This window comes from Kryptolebias marmoratus, linkage group LG16 (assembly GCF_001649575.2).
Source record: "Kryptolebias marmoratus isolate JLee-2015 linkage group LG16, ASM164957v2, whole genome shotgun sequence".
Classification (NCBI taxonomy): Eukaryota; Metazoa; Chordata; class Actinopteri; order Cyprinodontiformes; family Rivulidae; genus Kryptolebias; species Kryptolebias marmoratus.
Window position 1 is genome coordinate 10901455 of NC_051445.1, and position 19190 is coordinate 10920644.

Below are 19190 nucleotides of genomic sequence, written 5' to 3' on the forward strand. Positions count from 1 at the left end.
AGACCAAACTTACAGGCAGGTTTGGTTGTTCCTGGAGAGTTTTTATTGCCCAGCTAGGAATAAACTCACAAAAACACAATCTATAACCTCATCCAGTTCTGTTTAATCTACTTTTTATTGATGAGTGAGCATTAAAATACTACACCAAGGTTTATAAATTGAAAGGTAATTTAACTGTGATCATTGTTTTCATAATTAAGGTGACAGTAGCAGCTGATGGAGTCAAATGAACGTTTCATTTCCTATTCTGGGTTCTGTAAAAAAGCTCTCAGGAGCCAGATTTATTCATTTTTTGGGGGGTCTAAAAATGAGTCGTTTAAATCAACTACAGGACGAGGATTCTAGCAGCCGAGCGAGTCACGCTTTCAGTGAAACACAGAAGAATTAAATACCACCGACAGACATATGCAACACTTTTATTGCTTTTACATACTGGACCCACAATCATTTCACGCCTGCAGCTTACCGTTTAATGTTCAGAGGAAAGATGGAGGAGTTTAAAATTAGTTTGTTTTGTGCCAGTTTTACTGACTTAACAACGTCTCGGTCTCGTCTTTGGAGTAAAAAAAAAGAAAAGAAGAAAACAAACATATTCAGAAACAAACACGATGTCCAAATGTCATTAATAAACATTTAAGGAGAACTTTAACCTTTTGAGCAAATACAGCACCCATCGGCTTCTTCGTTAGGTGATCAAAACATTGGATATAAGTAACTCTTTACGTGAAATAGCTATAAAAAAAACTTAATTAAGAGAAAAATATCAAATCAGTTACCGAGACGCACCGGGAAAAACAAATTATTTTACCCCAAACTTCTGAAGTTACATTGATTTGAAAACCAGACATAACCGTTATCGGTACACTGCATACGTCTACATGTTTATTGATTTAGTAATAATTCTCATCTCTTCACTACAGACACGTTTCAGAGCGGATTGGTCTCCGACACCTTGGTCCCAGCTCAGACCACCGGCGGCGCTGGTCTAGGAAAGTAAACGATGAGGCTCTTCGACATCAAGAGTAAGCGTTGTGGCAAAACAAACATCCCGCTCGAAATGAATATACGTCCATAAATATATATATGTGATTTCCTATTTAGTAGTATTAGAAGCTCAGACTCGAAGCGTTGAACTCACATTCTGTAGCTGACTGTGCACTTCTGAGGGGGAACAAAAAGGCAAAAGCAGAGAGAAAAAAAAACAAAAACAAAACAGTAGTTTTACTTCATTTTCAGGTTTAAAGTTTGTCATTAACAGCCAGAATCTACAGGCTTATTATACAAAGGCATTGATTTGAAAATAAAATAAAATAAAACATACAGTGTGCTGCTGATGATCCGAGCAGTTGGCACGTGAATTTACTCCCCGATTTATTGCATATGTGAACGACTCAGTCCAGACCAAGTGTTTCAGCAGGGTTTACAACAAGAAAATGATTTTTTTTATGTTTTAAAAACATGACTTCGACATTCAGCTGCTTTATTTTACTTATCAATTGGAAGTACTGCTGTTCTCGGCGTGTTTTAGTAAAATAAAAACAAAACGAAAGCGCCAGTTTGACTTTTACCCTGGCTTTGCAGCTGGTTTCTCTCTCACAGTGCAAGTTGTTGTTTTGTTTCTCCTTCTCGCTCAGTCTGTTAAAAGTTCATGATCGTCAGTCAGATGGAGACGGGACGGCGCGGCTCTCACTTAGTGTCGTCTCGCCGTTTCGTCTGAGCGCGTTTGTGAACCGTCAGTCCTAGCGACCATGAGTGTTCAAAACGCGACAATAAATAAAAGCGACGTGGTTCGTTTATTAATTCCCGCGCTAAAGCTAGTGTGCCCACTTTCTGAAACATGAAAGATTAGTTTGCTTTCTGTTGTGATTTTCTGTGTTGAGGTTCAGCTTTTGTGCACGTCCCTCGACGCGACCGTGGCTTACTCGTTTTTGGACATAAAGCTGACGACTAAGGCAGTGATTTAGATTTTTTTTTCTTTCTTCCCTCCCTAACGAGGTGTCTAAAAGCTGTGACAAAGAGGCTTGCTGTGTTCGGGCGTCAGTATGTTGCAAAAAAAACAAACAAAAAAAAACAGTATCACTGACATCATCAGCAGCGTGCATCCGCTGGCTAAAAAACAAGCAGGCAGAATGCAAAAATGTCAGTAATAATTAACATTCAGTCTCAAAACCGTCGCTTCTCTTGCCGACTGAGAGCCGCGGACGTCATTTCCTCCACCGGCGAACAGCGAGCAAGAGCTCAAACGACAGCTGGTAGTTAAGAAAGTGTGTAAAAAAGTACGAGAATAGCTTCGCTCTCATGTGTCTGGTGTAATCTTATCGCTGGACGGAGATTAAGAAAGGAACGGGCAAAGGTACGGCTGTACTGTAGAGAGTCAGATAAGGCATTCCTTTAAAGGACTGAAGATTTTACACCTAAACAATTAGAGCCGTGGAGGAGGCGAGGCTTCAGATAAGGGACGGAGGATCAGTTTTTTCACCCAACAGCTCTCTTGGAATTTAATCTTCTCGTTGTCTCAGAGTAAGGCAAAGATCAGTGCATCCTCTGCATGCATACTACCAACACATGCACTATCTGCACAAAAAAACATTTAGTTATTCTTCCCTCTTATTATCCAAGGCTGTGCATTTTGTTTGTTTTTTCATGCTTCTCGAGTACGCAGAGCATGCTCCAACATCTGTGCAATGAAGCGCATTTTTCATCCGTTTTCAGATTTAATGTTAATCCCCGCAGTCGTTCTCCGATGACGCGTGGCTCGGCGGGTTATCCCTTTCATTATTCTCTACAAAAAGCAGCTTCCTGCTAATTTAAGTGTTTCAGACACCCCTACACACACACAACCTGCTCTCTTGAGAGTATAGTTGGCAATAGAGACAAAAGGATTCAGTAGAGTTTTGATATGTCAGTCAAGTCAACCAAGCCCCGATTAAAGTCTGGTGAGCTTCACTCCGGAGTCTCCAACGATAAGACGGGCCAGGGAGGGATGAACCTGCGAAATAATCACAGATCAGTACAGATCAGATAAGGTCACAACACACTGCAGCGTTTTTAGGACAAACTCCAAACGAAGTGTCGCTGTTTCATCTGACCTGCGCTTGAAGAGGCCCGTACGGCACAAGCTCCCCGTCCACAGTGAGCGTCCCCCGCGTGGACAGCGGCTGCAGCCTGAACGCCTTGCAGGTGACGTGGCTGACGTACGGCGAGCTGACGGAGTGGTGCGTTCCTCTTTCCATGGCGAAGAACAGCCTCAGCAGCGTGGCTCTGGAGATGCCGGCCCGCACGAAGGTCAGGTGGATCAAGCCGTCGTCGAACATGGCGTGGGGCGCGGCGTGCAGGTCGGCGCCGAGGTGGGTCTGGTAAAGGCCCAGGACCAGGACGAAGTCGCCCTCGATGGTGACCCAGTCTCGCGGGGGGATGGGCTGGTCGAGAGGGGGCAGCAAGTCGTCGCTCGGGACGTCGAAAGGCAGCGAGACGGGCGGACGGCTCTTCAGCAGCCCCGCTGGCTCGGCGAGGTCGAAGCTAAAAGACGAGGGCGGCGTGAAGGAGGGAGGAGAGTTCGGCGTGTTCGGGCGGGGGGCGAGGTAGGACGAGCGAGGGGATGCGCAGGACGGGGAAGAGGGCGGCGTAGGAGACAACGAGAGGGAGGGCAGCTTGGGGGGGAGGGAGTTGGAGTTGGAGTGCTGGAGGAGTGACAGGGGCCTCGGACGGGAGGCGTTTTGGTTTTGGTCCAGAGCCTTCTGCTTGTAAGAGAAGGGCGAATGGCGAAACGGCGAGGAGATGGTGAGCGCCCGTTCGCGAGCCACATCCAGAGGGTAAGAGTCTTTGTGGAAGTAGGTTTCATCCAGATCCATCTCCTCCCCCTGGTACGAGCAGCCGGAGTCTGCGTCCGCCTCTGGACTCAGAGGCTGGCCGAGCAGGGTGTCGGCTATCTGACTCGAAGGGGCCGAGTTCTTTCTCACCGCTTCTCTGGTTTCCTGCAGCCTGTCCTGGCAAGTGACGCAATCCCCCGGTTCTTTGTCTGGTTCGGCCTCCTGCCCCATATCGACTTCCTCACGCTCTCCCAGCTCCCTGGCATGCAACAGCCCGTCCCCCTCTACAGAACCACCACTGCCCTCCCCGTCTTTGCCCCCCTCCTCCTCCTCCATCTCGCAGGAGTCTTGTTCGGTCGTTTCTTCATCTTCCCTTTCATCCTTGATCCCTTCCAGTCTTTCCCTTCCCATATTTAATCCATCCCTTTCATTGGACTCCGAGCTGGTCCCCGACTTCTCCTCCTCTTCCAGTTCCATCTCCTGCTCCCTGTCCTCTGCCAGACTGCTGGTCCTCACCACCCGGGTCCCTCCTCCCCTGGCCCTCTCCCTCCTCCGCTCCCTCTCTCTCTGCCTCTCCTCCTTCTCCCTCTCCCCGTCACCCTTTCGCAGGCTCCTCTGCTCGCTGATGCCCATGTCGGAGCAGGTGCGGTGGATTGGCATTTTGCAGAAGCCCTCCAGGCCTTCGGTGATGCTGCGGGAGAGGGGCCTCTTTGACGGGGGAGGCGTGCCGTTGGCCGTCGTGGTGACGACGGAGGGCGGCAGGTAGGACAGGCGGCCCTTGTAGGACCGAAGCGACGCTATTCTCACTAAGGTGCCCAGGGTGAAGCGCGCCGAGCCCAGGCCGCGATACCTGGAACCATTTAAAGTGGTTTTGTAACACAAAAAAACCCCCGACAGCAGTTTTAAAGCACGAGCGGCGAAACACACACCTCTCGCTCTCGATGTCCACGTCGGACACAAAGCCCCAGGCGACAGAGAGGAAGGAAAACAGCCTCCTGGGCGCGGCGGCGCGGCTGTTGTTGGACGGAGCGGGGCTGGTCGTCACCGAGACCAGGTCCATGGGCCGGACATCGCCTCGACAGAGCAAAAAGCAGCAGTTTAAAAGGAGGGGCTCTCGAAGGCACATGTCATACCTGAAAGAGACGGGGAAAACGAAAACAAAAAACACCACAACAACGTTTTTTACTTTTGATTAAAGTTCTATAAATGAAGTTAGTCTTGACTCAGTTATTAAGGAACATATGATATTATTTTAGCTCGTTTTCTTTGCTTGAAATGAGACGTCTACAGTCACTACCAACCCAAAAAAACGTACTTTTACCTTTTGTTTTAAAGCCCCTAAAGTCTGAAAATATCTCCTTAAGAGAACCAGGAGAACAGTACATTAAACTTCCAGCTCAGAGTAAAAGAAAAGTCTCATCTTTATCTGCTCAACTATATGTTTGAATTATCTAACCCAAACTGGCAGATAATCCTCCACTTGTGTGTTGTCCTGTGGTTTAATCCTAGTTTTAAAAAACAAACTGATTTATTCTCATGGTTCTGCTCACCCTGCGTAGTGGTTGATGGAGCCGGCCAGCGCGTTCCCAGAGCCGCAGGGCAAAATGCCGACAGGTGTTTTTATTGCTTGTTCCCAGTCGGGGCGCTCCATCAGCCCATTAATCACCTACAGAAAAAAAAACAGGAAAAGTAAGTAACCTCACAGCTCGAAAACGACCGTTTTATCCACGCGTTCCCGTTTCCGAGGGCTTAGCTCTCACCTCATGCAGCAGGCCGTCTCCGGACACAATGACGATGCCGTCCCAGTCCGACAGCGGGATGTCTCTGATGAGTTCCCTGGCGTGGTTCTGGCGCTCTGGAACAGACGAACCGAGTTAGTCAGTCAGCTAACGCCCCGCTGTAAGCGTGCCGCTGGAGGCCGCGCTGCGTCACCTGTTTGTATGAGGTTGTAGCTAATGTTGGCCTCCCTTATCATCGGCAGGATGTGGGTCTGACACCACTGCATGGCCTGGCCCCTCCCGCTGAACGGGTTCACCAATAACAGTAGTCGCCGGGGACGAGGTAGCAGACTTCTTGAGAATTCTGGGAAACGAAGAGGTGCTTAATAGTTATTAAAGCGCAGACATTTGACAGAACTAACCTCTTAATGTTCGGCTTTTACTTAACAACAATAAACTCTTTTACTTTGACTTCATCGCCCAACTCTGAACTGATTTTACAAAATGTTAGCGCTAATTAATGCTTCCTTGCTTTTATATGCAACCCATTCTCCCAATAGTTTGACAGAAACTGGCCCAGAATGGTGCCAACTTTGGACACGTCTGAAATACGTGCGAGTGACGGGCGTTCTGATGACATCACAGCCTCCAGCGTTGCTGCTGTTTGTGGTGTAATCAGGTATCTAACTCGGCACTTCCAGGCGAATTCCCTCAGCTGAGCTCATTTTATTTCACCTCAAGTCATCTGCTCGAGTCTGCGCAGCTCGTTTTGACACGCCGCCGTTCGCCATTTCAGCCTGAATAACGACAAAGGACCCGCCTGCGAGGCAGCTGTGTTTAATGTTAACACTATAGGTTCGGTCTAAAAGTCCTCAAGTGTCTGGACTGTCGCTCGCTTGTGGAGCTGGAGACACTGAAAGGGTTAAAGTGCAGCCAGTTCATCTCATCCTCACCACACAGCATCCTAAATCGTTTTACACGTTAGGTCTATGAAATAAACCTCATCTTTTTTTTTTTTTTTTTTAACTGAAAATAAATACATTTTGCCAACAATCTACAAAGGACCTTTTACCCAGGAATACATTTGTGAGCGCTAACACTAAAGATTTAAAACGAGAAGACTTCACCTTGGTGCAGAAACCATCAGGAGATGACTGAAGGTCGCTCCTCGGCGGGACGAGACTGTTAGGAGACGAGCTGGGGACTTAAATGTGACTCAGTGTTGTGAGAAAATCTGAATAATCCGTGCGGCTATGCAATTTTTTAAGAGTCACTGCCTGTTTTTGGAGCACATGGCGTGCAAAACTGCATTGGAGGCTGCGCACATTATTTTGTCGCCCACCTCGGCCCGCTCCCTTATTTAGGATTTAATCTGCCAGATGGCAATTTTGACATAAAGTTTTTTTTTGAAGTACTTATTTATCATCTGTGTGCTTTTTAGACCTGGACGTGTTTTCTGTCAGGTGTGAAAATGCAGCTGAGAAAAATGTCTCACACAAATTTATACACGTGTTCAAAATTCCAGCAACAAGACGAACACGAATCACTGACGGCCACACATCGTGCTGTGTGTGCAGGACGGATAAAGAAGTAAAAACAAGTTTTAAAAAGTCAAGAGGAAGTTTTGGCTTGTTTCTAAAACATCTAATCTGAGCTTTCTGCTGGACGCTCAGTGACATTTAGTCCCTTTTGTCCCCAAAAATGTGTGTGTTCCTGTACGTACAGGAAAGTCCTGGATCGCTGTGACATTAGGCTATAATTAGCAACAACCTACAAAGGAGGCGTGAATCAGAGCAGGAGGAGGCGACGAGTCGCTACGAGTTTAACTGAATTCACAGGAAAAAACTGGGTCTTGGAACAGCAAAACTTTTATTTTTAAACCCTTTTTTATAAAAGTCATAGGGTCCTAAAGAGAAACGTGTTGAACATTTTGTGGCAGCGGCTTAAATAAACAATCTTAGTTCGAGCTAAAACACAAAGAATATGAAGTTCATACAAAACATCTGACTGCTTATTCTTGGCTTTGAGGTTGTTTGGGATGCCCTGAATCCACATAAAGGTGTTTTTTCTGAATCACTTCTGTAGACTCAAATCGCTTAAAAAAATAAAACATTTCAGAAAACCTAAAACAGACATTTGTAGTATTACCTTTGCACAGGTAAGAAAGGTTTAAACTGGGTTTTATGAATATCAATCACACTGTTTAAACCACATGTGTCAAACTCAAGGTCCAGGGGCCAGATCCGGCCCTTGTTTACATCTTATCTGGCCCCCAAGATAAGATTTAAATTTTATTAGCTCTGGCCCTCCAGTCTGGGACGGATCGAGTCTCCATCACTTCTCATTTTGCCATCAAAGTTAGTCTAAAGCCAACTGAGTTTTAATTTCTCACTAACATATATATATATATATATATACACACACATATGATGATGTTGATAAAACTTACAGCCAAGAAAAAGATGTCGGGTGTCTGACTTGAGTTAACGTGCATCAGAGTAACAGCCTTTTTATTTTATTTTTTTAATGTTATTTTTGTTTTTTGTTTAAATGGGTTGTGATAAAATAAATTACTAAAAATATAAAATTAAAAGCTGATGATAGAGAGTGAAGCATAAAAAAATGAATGCTAATGAGGTCTCTTTTTAATGTTGATATATTTTTTTATTTGTTCATTAAAGTTTATTGTTGTCTTACTTTCTTGTTAGACTGAGCAGAAAAGCTGTTTGGTCAACTCCTGTTGTTCTTATGTGTTAATGAAATGAAACTAAGCCGTCTCTAAAAAAGTCCTCTTTTTTTTTGATACTCAGCAGTAACGCTCTGACATCACAGGACCTGACACGCCAGTCGCGCCTCTGACAGCTCGGACGGACTTACCCGTGTTTGCGGTGACGACCACGTCTCTGAGTAAACACTGCACAGCGACCGACCACCTCTCAGCTTCGGGCCTGCTCTCTGCCAGATAGGCCCGGACCTGCCTGCGCCTCGACACCCCCTTCCGCCGCTTCCCTGGCGGGTACCAGTACAGCACCAGGAGGGGCGGCGCCGGGGAACGGGGGCAGCTGCACCCCACCAGTTCGGACAGCGGCAGCAGGAGACGGGCCTCCTTCCCCGGCCGCGGCGACAGGCGCTGAATGTGGATGTGGGCGTGGGTGAGGGTCAGGGCGTAGTTGGACACCGGCAACGGAGGCGAGGAGGCGGCGGGGGAGAGCCCTCCGGACCCACCGGGGCTGTTGGGGCGGCTGTTGTTGCTGCTGCCGCTGCTGCCTGATCCCCAGCTGGCAAACTGGCCGTGGAGGAGGGCCTCCTCCGGAGACGGCAAGGAGAGGTCCGGGGACCGCATCCCCGCCGTTCGAAGTGGACGAAGCTTATGAGTGGAACAGTAAAAGATATCCAAAGAGATTTGGAATTTGGCAGATCTTCAAGATTTCCAGGCAAAAATCAAAAATCTGAAAACTTCAAAATCATTCATTAGGTTTAAAAAAAACGAACAACGTTTTGTTCCAGTGTGTCCCGTTAAGATGAAAGAAAACTTCCAGTTTAAAAAGTCACTCCTGTAGAGGAATTATCCAGTGAAGAAGGGAAATCTCCCATCGCAGTTTGAATCGAACGCCTGTCAGCTTCTGAAGTGATCAGGAAAATTCTCCGCGGCAAGTCGCTTGAACGCAAAAGTTGCATAAGTACAAAAATAAAACCTTAAAAGCTGCCTTTTGTGATACAATTCAAGGCAGCGGAGCAGCTAATTAATTAACATCAACGGTAAATCTTTTAAATAATTACACAGACGGACAAAGACAAATCGCTTAACTGAAATAAAAACATACGAACGAAACAAGGAGAGAAAAATTAAAACGCGTCTCGTCTGCACAGGAAGGCTCGAAAGGTTGACGAACGGGAGATTCCTGACGCGTTCTGCAGTCTGAAGCAGAACGAACGCCTCGAAGATAGGACGAAGTTTAAGACCTTTGAAACGCCTGATGCTATCTTCAATCTCCCGTGATAAATCAGACGCAAACGGGAGGAGTGACAAGCCGGACAGACAGGTAAATTACAGCTTCGTCTGAGGGGACCGGCGACAAAAAACAACAACGACGACGACAGCGAAAGAAAACAAACAACGAGCAGACGGCTCCAGACGGGTCCTTAGTTTATGTCATCTTAATGTCCTTGAGCTGAGCCTCACGTTCCCTCCCAAACATCTCTGTTCCTGGGAGAAGAAAAAAAGACAAATCAGTTTATTTTAAAGCATAAATTTTGACTCTTAACAACACTTTTTATCTCTAATTCACCTGAGATCAGAGGGAGGGACTCAGATAAGAAGGGATTATGGTCACGGAGAGAATCAAGAAGAGACCCGCAGTGCTCGTTGACTTTAGGTGTGTGTGTGAGAGTGTGTGTGTCGTACTGACTCACAGTCACACATCCTCCACTGTCTTGCTGAGACGCCACATTATTTGGGTGGAAAGACCGCGTGCAAGCGACCTCGCTTTCATGTTCGAAGGCCTTTCTTGCTGACGTGATCCGCGGGCAAAGTGTCTCTTTCGCAATCTTAGCTCGCTGACCAAAACGGTGCCGGGTTTGTTTCTTCAGCCGAGCCACCGCACGCCGGGATACGTCGGCTTAACTGAACGGGTTCGAGCAACCCTGATAAAACTGGTTATTAAGAGAAAAAAAAAACAACAACAACAGGTTTGACTCATACAGCCTGGCTGCAGGGTTTTCTGTCATTTATCGAACTGCTGTGTACCAAAGGTTAAAGCAGAGCCACAGCTGCAGGTCACCACAGTTCAGATCATCAGGGATGATTTGAATAAAACCACGTGACTGTCTGCTGTGGGACGTTGGCAAACCATAAATTAACAGCCGGGTTAACAAATTTCTATTTCAACGTTGTGCAAGCCTCAGCGCGGACCAAATCGATCCCTGGCCGGCGTTCGTTCTGCCCTGATAAAGGAGCATGAAGCTGATGCCCATTGTTGCATCTTTTCGTCCTTGAAGTCCAGGGTGGGAACACCCAGAAATAATGACACAATCAGTCTGAATCTGCCCTCCCACCCAGCCCAGGAAAATGAGGCTCCTGGGGGGTCTGGTGGTCCAGTCAGGGGTCCTTCAGAGGGTTTAAAGCCTGACCAGAAGTCTGGAGATCCTCACTGGGTGTTTAATCGTTAAACTCTGATCGATGGTGTCCACCCAAGCAGATAGGTCAGGCTGCTAGCTGCCAGCTAGCCGGCTAACTTCAGCTGAATGCTAACAACAGTAGCACGAATTGAGGCTAATTAACAGGTTTAATCGTTGTCTGGGTTTTTCTTTATTTAAATACGAGTCAATAAACAGTTTAAAGACGCAGACGAAGAGTTTAACATGAATAAATAAGAAGATGTAGCAATTTGTAGCTCGAGTTTAACATTAGCTAACACGAACTGACCGCCGCTGAAGTTGGCTTCCGGATTGTCAGTTGGGTATTAAAGGGACATTCCGATGCTTTTTTTTGGTTCACCTTCTAATTCAGACCCAGTTAAAAATAAAAAAAAAACCATCTAAAACTGCTGGACCTACGCCAGGTACAGAGCCTTCAAATCACAGTTCGTAACCCATTTATTAAAACTAAAAAAGAAATTTGATTCGGTCATTCTTTCGGTATGTGGTTACCAAAGTTGGGGTTGGGGCCCCTGCTGGGGGTCATGAAGGATCAACTTTGGGGTCTTGAGACGATCTACAGAAACTCTATGAAATTTTAAAATAGCTGCCAATGTTATATTTTCACTATAATTGCTCCAAGAGATAAAAAAAAAACCAGTAGTTAGGATTAATCTCAGTGGATGTCAATGCAGCAAACAGGATCTTTAAAATTTAACTTTCAACACTTTGGGTCACTTTGAGTCTTTATCGGGGTAATGTTGCAGGTTCGTTTGTTGAAAAGTCGAACCAACGAGCTAAACGGGGGTTTTCCAACTGGCAGCCCACGGGCCACATCCGGCCAGCGGGTGAGTTCAGTCCAGCCCTCCGATAACTTCATTTAAAATAAAACCAGATTTTAAATCGTAAAATTAATTTACGTAATGATAACTGTGAAAACTGTTCGGCCCTTGAGCTGCTGGCTTTCAGTAACTGTGGCCCTTGGAGTGGTTTAGTTGAAAAACCCTAGGCTGCATTTCTGAACCATTCAGAGGCCAAAATCTTTTTATAAATATATTTACATGCAATCTTTAACAAATGTTAACAGAACAAAATGTCAGATTGTAGAAATTTTTCTAACTCTACTAAGTGTTGGACAATCCAGTCCACATCTGCCAAGTCTTACAGTTTTGGTCTAAAGCTTAGATACTAAAAATCCTAAATATATCATTAAAATCAAGGTTTGTGATTCTGATTTTAATAATAAGCTTCACTTAGGTTGTGTCTTGCTTCAGTGGCATCTGTCTTTAAGTATTACTGGTGACATCTGACTGTTTTCTAGCCTGGTGTTGTTGTAGAATAGATAATATGAAATTAAATGTGTCCAAGAGGCAGCTTTGATAAATAAATTATGTGAAATTGCCTTTAACCCAAATGCCTGCCTCAAATCAGAGTCCAGCTTCGGCTCCCCTGCAGCCTGAAGGGATCAACGCAGTTTTGCAGCTAGCCGCGGCTAGCAGCTTGTTTTAAGCTAAACCCCGAATTAAAGCCAGTTTACCCCACAGTCCAAGTTTATTCCCCTGAGAACTGTTAGACTATACGTATGTTGCGTCTCAAACCCCGGTTTATATTTTTATTTTATTTTGGTTGACACGAATTAGCTCGTTAGCCGCCGGCCGGACGCTCTGACCACAACTGACCGCTCGGAGGAACGCGACGCTCGGTCACTTTTTTCCTTTTTTCGCCCGCCTCCTGGAAGCTTCGATCCCTCCCGGGACATTAAGAGCCTAGCTGCGTTTAAACACAAACTAACAAACCAAAATTAATAAAAGAAATAGATAAAAGTGTTGGGGTTACCTCATCCTGCCTCCCCCTCCAGGACGAGCTGGTCGCGCGGACTGAAAGTCGTGGCTCAGAGCCGGAAGCGTCTGGAGGCGAAGAAGAAAACCCCCCCCGACATTCTCCAATCATCAACACCGCCACTTCCGGTCCGAGCCTTCTGTCATCGGGCCAGCTGATGAACAGCTTATCAAAATATTTCCTATTTATTTACAATAAAACCAAAGGAAACGAGCAGAGAATCTCCTGTTGGTGGAAACACTTCGATAAAAATAAAAACACAAGACAGGAGTTTGTTTTAGTTGTTTTTTTTTTTTTCTTACAGCCAGTCTTTTATTTCTCAGACTGCACGGAAAACAAAACAAAAACAAGATTAGTTCTTGTAAGCTCTGCTGGATCTGCGGCCGCGGGCTCTTTCGAACTTCCTGCCCTTGGAGCGGACGTAGGGCCTGGAGAAGAAAGAGGAAAAAATTTAATTCACACCCCCACAAAAATATCCCGATCGCCCCCAGAAGCCTGTAGTTTCAGATTACCCGCTTTAAAAACGAGATTACCTACACGCAAAGCAGCTAGACAGACTCAAGAATCCTGAAAAACGGTGGGAAATTTGAACAAATCTCCCTTTAGACGCCTTTAAATGCCGCTCACGTTAAAGCCAGGATCGCTGTCGAAATGGCGCAGTGATTTTAGTTTTTCTGCTCCTAATAATTTCTACATCAGACGATTGTTTGGAGGTTAACGTCACTCAAACCCATCGGGGTTTCTCGTATAAAATCGGCGTCAGAAAACAGCAAGTATTGCTCTTCGTATGCAACTAAATTCAGCGATCAGTTACAGAAACCTTTCCTGATAGGAAATATTTCGGCTAATTTCTTCTGATTTTGACTTCAAGTTTTGCTTCGATGCCCAATTTCCCTCCTTAAAGTGTCTCCTCTCATCCTTGCGGCTTTTTACCCGAAGTTTCTTTCCAAAAGAAGACCCGCCGTTCTCAGACTGTTTACATTCGTCAACGCTCGGATGTAAACGAACGCGACTCTGATTTTGCTCATTTCTTACAAATTATCCTGTAGATTTCTGAAGGAACGATCCGTATTTATTGGTTATTTTTAATAATAGATGATACACAAAAAAGATTTAAACCAAAAACATTTAAAATTCAAGTCTTTTCACAGCTCTTACAGCTTTAACTTAAATCTGAGGAAAAAACATTGACAGAGTTTGACTTAAATGCAGTTTTGCGGCTTTTTATTTTGCTTAGTGCCTTAATTTCTGTTAATACACACCTTAATTATTCACTGTAAACAAATGAATGCATTTATTCAGCGGCTTTCAAAGTTTTCAGGACCCAGAAAATAACCTGCAGAGACTCGAGGTCCCAATTATCGCTGGACGGTTTCAAGGAGCTTCATGTTTACTTTCCTAAATACCCTCCAGCCTTCGGACGCTGCCACAAACATCCACCCGAGGCGTTTTAACGCACACCAGCAAGTTAACAGATCTTCTTGAAATGAACAAAAAACAAATCGCATCAACTTGTTTGAGATTAACAATCGCGTTAATGTCGTTAAAACATTAAGGCTGCGTATAAAGGAGGAGAAACATCTCAGGGAGTCTAATATATCTTTCATTTCAGGTCGATAAGTAAATTTCACAGGACGTGTAAACATTTAAGTTCAAACCAACCCTTTATGAAGTTTAAATTTATAATTTAAGACCCGACGAAGACAAAGCTGCTGTCAGAGCTGAACGCCACGAAACAGAATGAATATTTAGAAATGTGAGTTAGTTTAAGGTTGTTTTTATCCGGTCTGTACGTACTTGGTGTGGCTGTGAGGTGTTCCAGGGGCTTTTCCAAAGTGCCTGTACACCTCCCGGGCTTTACGGGGTCCTGAGGAGAAAAACAGGAGCAGCGAATAAAATCAGACAGTTATTACGTCACATCATCACGCAGGACAATTATTAATCCGTAGAGCTTCTCAGAATCAACCCGCTTCTATCTCGTGTTCAAAAATTTGTCTATTTTTTTTTAAAGTGCTGGAGGCAGATTAAAGTTGGATTTATCCACGAGGAGTGAGATAGAAATGACGCCATCTTGTTCCGAGAACCCATCCTTGACACGAGGTCTGAGAGGAACTCTGTCCTCCCGGGGGTTCAAGTCTGCTGTCGTGTGATTGGCCAGAAACGTGAAGTAGGGGCGGTTAATGCGCTGCGGGAGCGTCAGCTGCCCAGATCCACGATTCGCCGATCTCTGCTGGACAGAGGCCGGCGTCCTGAACGGGCGCTGCCGACTCGACAGACGTCAAAACGACCCAATCCTGGACTTCATATTTCTCCTGGAGTACAAACCCAGCTCAACTACAAGCTTTTTATTTCCATTTTGTTAAACAGGAATCAGATAAAAATGTTGCAAAAGTTGCAGAAGCTCGTTGCCCCGACTGTTGCTGGTTGAAGTTCAGAAACTAATAAGAGCAGCATGGCCACCTGTCCATCCTCTGTATTTTTGACAAACTGGTAAGCAGTGGACAGATTTCAAAAATTCAAATTCTGTTGGATTTGTCTTTAAAAAGTCCATCTAATGGTATGAAAAGGTTGTAAAAATCAGGTGGCCTTGCTTATAAGAGCCTCTTCAACTATATTATTTTTTCCATTTAAGGCCGCCTGTTTTGATCTCTTTAGAAACATTTAAGCTAAATACGCCATTTTGGTTCCCACAGATGATCTCGAGGCCCGGCACGTGACGTTTCATGACCCAGATTGGGGTGCCAAGCCCCAAATTTGGAAACCACAGCTTTACCTTACAGTTCAGATGTCGGAGCTGTAGAAAAGATAAAACCTGAGGATTAAACTCGTGAACATCAGTTTTTAGACTTTGTGCCGCTCATTTTGTGAGTTTGCTTGAGGCAAAAGACAGCACACGACCACAATGTCTCGACACAGTTCAGATGTACTTAGTTATATTATTTTTACCATTTTACTCCCATTTTAAAAAGCGAAATAAAGACGAGTTAAATTTGACTTGAAGTAAAAAGAGATGGATGCCTCTTTTTTTTTACAATTATAACAAAGAATCTAAAGATAGAAGATTCCAACATGGACGTTTTATGTTCAACCGTTCCTACAGAAACATGAAAGTGGAGTTACCTGACAGCAGCACCGTGCCGTGACCCTTGGGAGAAGCCAAAGCCAGCTGGTCAAAGGTCATCACCTGACCTCCAGCCTTGAGGATCCTGCGGCGGGCGCCGTCGGTGACCCTCAGAGCGCAGATCTGTGCGACGGGAAACAGAGTCAGGGCCTCGTAACGTTCAGCAGGCGGTAAACTGCCACTCTTATAGAAAGGACACACTCTGCTCGAGGAAACCAACCTTGAGTTTGGGGATATCCTGAATCCTAACATCATCAGTGACCGATCCCACGACGACGGCAATTTTGTTCTCGCGGCCGGCGAGCTTCATCTTACGGATCTGGTCGGCAAACAGAACAGGAAAACATTAATATGTGGCTGAAAAACTGACAAGAACAAAAGAAAAAAAATCTTCTAAGTGCTCGTAAGAAAGCGCATCGCTGTTTTGGCAGCCATTTTTTTTCTTCCTGAACTAAAGTTGTTACAATAAATATAATCACTCGACAGGACCTCAACCAGACAGCCGAGCAGGTTTACATTAATTAATGTAAGTTCACATTTTGAAAATAAACCTGACGTCTCTGAATTCAGTGAGGTTTTTATTTGAAAGGCCTCTCCATCCTCCATGAGAAGTCAAGAAATCGGCTCTCATTCTCGTAGTTCTGTGACAAAAACGGCGTCGTTTTGTAGCAGCTTCATCTGCCGCTTCTCGATTCAAGGCCCCGGGCCAAACAGTTTCTCAGAGGGGTTTGCTCCAAGTGTCGTGTGATTGGTCAGAAGTTGTTTATGAGGAAATGGAGTCATTTAGCTTCTGCTGCTCCTCTGAGAAGCAGCTGGAGGTTGTTAGAAAATCCAGGCGTCTTTATGGTTGTTCCAGCAAAACTTAGAAACCTGCAAGCTTTTCTGATCCGAGCGTCTCGAGGAGGATGAGAGGCATGCATGAAAACAAACGTCTCACAGCCACGTGACTGAGAACCGACTTCGTGACAGTGTCTTCTGGAGCCTTCAAGCCGACTTTACTCGACACCGTTCTCAAGTGAAATCGAAAAAACTCTGTTTCGCTTCGACTGCTCATCTTAACTTTAACAGCCGAAGCAGGATCGGATTCGGTCACCAAAACCTTTTCTATACAACCTCTCAGAGGGGAAGTTGTTCCAAACTCCTTACATCGTTTCACCGGGAAAAGCGAAGTGCTCGCACACGAACCCTGCGGCTGACAAGTCTCTCAATCTACACCGTCCTGAATCTTTTAAGATTCACAATTTAAAGCAACGAGCAGCACCGCCGATACTGGATTTCAGTCTCATGTTTGAGACTGCCTGCTTGAATGAGCGTGTTGTTGAAATATAAAAAACGCCAGCGCCGACTAGTGACCTGGCATGGAAACTACAGCGTTTAATTCTGTGTTTGCAGTCTCACCTAAACAGCGACTGCGATCACATCACTGTGTGAACAAATAAACATTTAACCCTAAAAAAGAAGAGAGACGCCCCTGTAACTTCGGATTAACTTGACCCGAAGGCCACGGGAGGGTTCACAATCAGCATCAGGAGACCGTTGTGGTGTAAACTGGGCCTAAATTATAAGAGTACGGAGTCAGACTGACCAGGCGGGCGATGGAGATGGGGGGCCTGTTGGACCTGCTCATGAACAGCCTCTTCAGGACCACCTTGTTGAAGGGAGCATTGGAGCGGCGAGCCAGGAACCTGTACAGCTGTGAGACGGACGGGAAGCATCATTAACAACTTTAACCACGTCATAACCTGGCACACGGCCAGCAGGCACCTTTAGAAGTGGGTCTTTAGAAGTGGGTTTGTTCCAAAATGAGCGGGCAGATGTGTGAATGTTTACCTTGACCAGGAGCCTCAGGTAGATATCCTGGCTCTTTGGCTCCTTCCTGTGCACCTTACGGTCCTTGTTGTGTCTGACGTCAACTCCCTTAGAAAGTGAGCAGAATAATTTTAGTTAAATATTTACATGCAGCACATTCATTCAAGCACTTCCATCAGCATTAAAGGGGCATTCAAGGCCAGGGTCAAAACCAAAATAAGGACAAACATAAAACTAAGTTTATATTTTAGATCCTGTAAAGCTCCTGTAGCCGAGGTCCGTACACACGTTGACACGGTAGCCCGATGCCAACATCTGAAAGCTACAATAAAACTAGCAGGCAGCCCCCAATTTGGCCAAGTTTAACCTTTAGAAACACTCGTACATTTAACGAATGGAACGGCGACTTAAATGGTAACCATTCCGCGTCCGGAGGAGCTCCCGAAGCTGATTTCTAATCAGCCTCGGCGCCCGGTTCAGCATCAATGTCGGCTCCGGAGCGGGTAAGCTAATTCCAATTAAATGGACGAATAAGACAAAATCCCCGGAGGACCAAGACGCTGATTATGTGCGGGACATATTTATCCGTCCAGCGATGGGATCGGATAATTTAAGTCAGAGGATGACTGTGGATTCTAAGGGTATCGTGTTTTTACATTCAAGCTAGCAGTACCTACCATCTTGGACTCGGAGCGAAAAGGGAAAAGGAAGAGACGAGGTCTCGCGATAACACAGTGGCCTGAACTCTCGGGCTCTCTGATTGGCTACAGAGCATGCGCTTCCTGCCGGCATGCGTTGCCAAATATGTGACAATTATTATAACCATACGACAGTTTTAGGATCTTTACGATACATTATAAATAGTTAAAAAAAACAAACACACGATAGTTTTGACATTTCCTTGAACCGAAGAAAGAACTCGTTATTGACCTCTGAAACACCCACATATCATCGGAAAGTCCGCCAAGCCCGTGACAACACGACAGTTCGTCATTTCCTACCTGGCAACCCCGCCGTTGGCGTCCGAACCGATGTCTATGGTCAGAACAGCCGTCGATTCCGGATGCTGCCTCTAGTGGTGTGAACACGAAAAGGGCCACGTTTCCAAATCCTAATTAACTAACCATCACATTTTACAGGGTTCTAACTGGGTTATTGATCAACATATGAACCCTAAACATAAATCATCATTCAGTTATCCACTCCTGTGGAAACTGTTAGTAAATATTAACTTGCTAGGTGTGGAAAACAACAACAAACAAACTGGATTCAACAATTTGATTCCTCAATTTGGGATTTTTAGGCAATATACAATATTATTATTTATTATTTAATATTATTATTTATATACAATATTATTTAAAACATTAATTATATATATTTTGTTGTGGCATGTCTATTAAAGTACTGCAGAGGTGAAAAGTAGTAAATTACATTCACTCGTGTTACTGTAACTGAGTATGAACTGTGTGAACTTTGTACTTTTTAAAGTAATTATTTAAATCTAGTATCATATGATTAATATTCTAGTAATTCTTTATTTAATAAATTTTACTAAACAAAAGCAATAAAAGCGCATATTTACTCAATAATATTTGTTGTTGCTCAAAATCAGGGGTGGAAATTAGCACCCGCCACCGGCCAAATGCGGGTAAATATTTGAAGTGGCGGGTGAATTTGATCAACACACACGCCACTGTGGCGGGTTGGCAATTTGAACAGAAAAGGTGTTATTTGTCCTCTTGACATATAGGGGGG

General features: G+C 45.0%; 2 protein-coding genes across 3 annotated transcripts; both read right to left on the reverse strand.

The window, feature by feature from the left end:
- Positions 1 to 400: 400 nt before the first annotated feature.
- sphk2 (sphingosine kinase 2) lies at positions 401 to 12630 on the reverse strand. 2 transcript variants are annotated; one of them, XM_017415491.3, is made up of 8 exons: positions 12500 to 12630; positions 8405 to 9734; positions 5742 to 5891; positions 5570 to 5664; positions 5360 to 5475; positions 4739 to 4942; positions 3090 to 4659; positions 401 to 2989 (listed from the first exon to the last, which is right to left on the reverse strand). In XM_017415491.3, the coding sequence occupies exons 2-8, from the start codon at positions 8868 to 8870 to the stop codon at positions 2927 to 2929; spliced, it is 2664 nt and encodes an 887-aa protein (XP_017270980.1). In that variant the 5' UTR covers positions 8871 to 9734; positions 12500 to 12630; the 3' UTR covers positions 401 to 2926. The 2 variants fall into 2 exon arrangements, with proteins under 2 accessions (XP_017270980.1, XP_017270981.1); XM_017415492.3 differs by lacking the exon at positions 12500 to 12630 and adding an exon at positions 9817 to 12465.
- A 143-nt stretch (positions 12631 to 12773) lies between these two features.
- Positions 12774 to 18191, reverse strand: rpl18 (ribosomal protein L18). Its single transcript, XM_017415502.3, has 7 exons — positions 18110 to 18191; positions 17454 to 17540; positions 17209 to 17316; positions 15844 to 15942; positions 15623 to 15746; positions 14300 to 14369; positions 12774 to 12930 (listed from the first exon to the last, which is right to left on the reverse strand). Exons 1-7 carry the CDS (start codon positions 18110 to 18112, stop codon positions 12855 to 12857), a joined length of 567 nt encoding a protein of 188 aa, XP_017270991.1. The 5' UTR covers positions 18113 to 18191; the 3' UTR covers positions 12774 to 12854.
- Between the last annotated feature and the right edge of the window lie 999 nt (positions 18192 to 19190).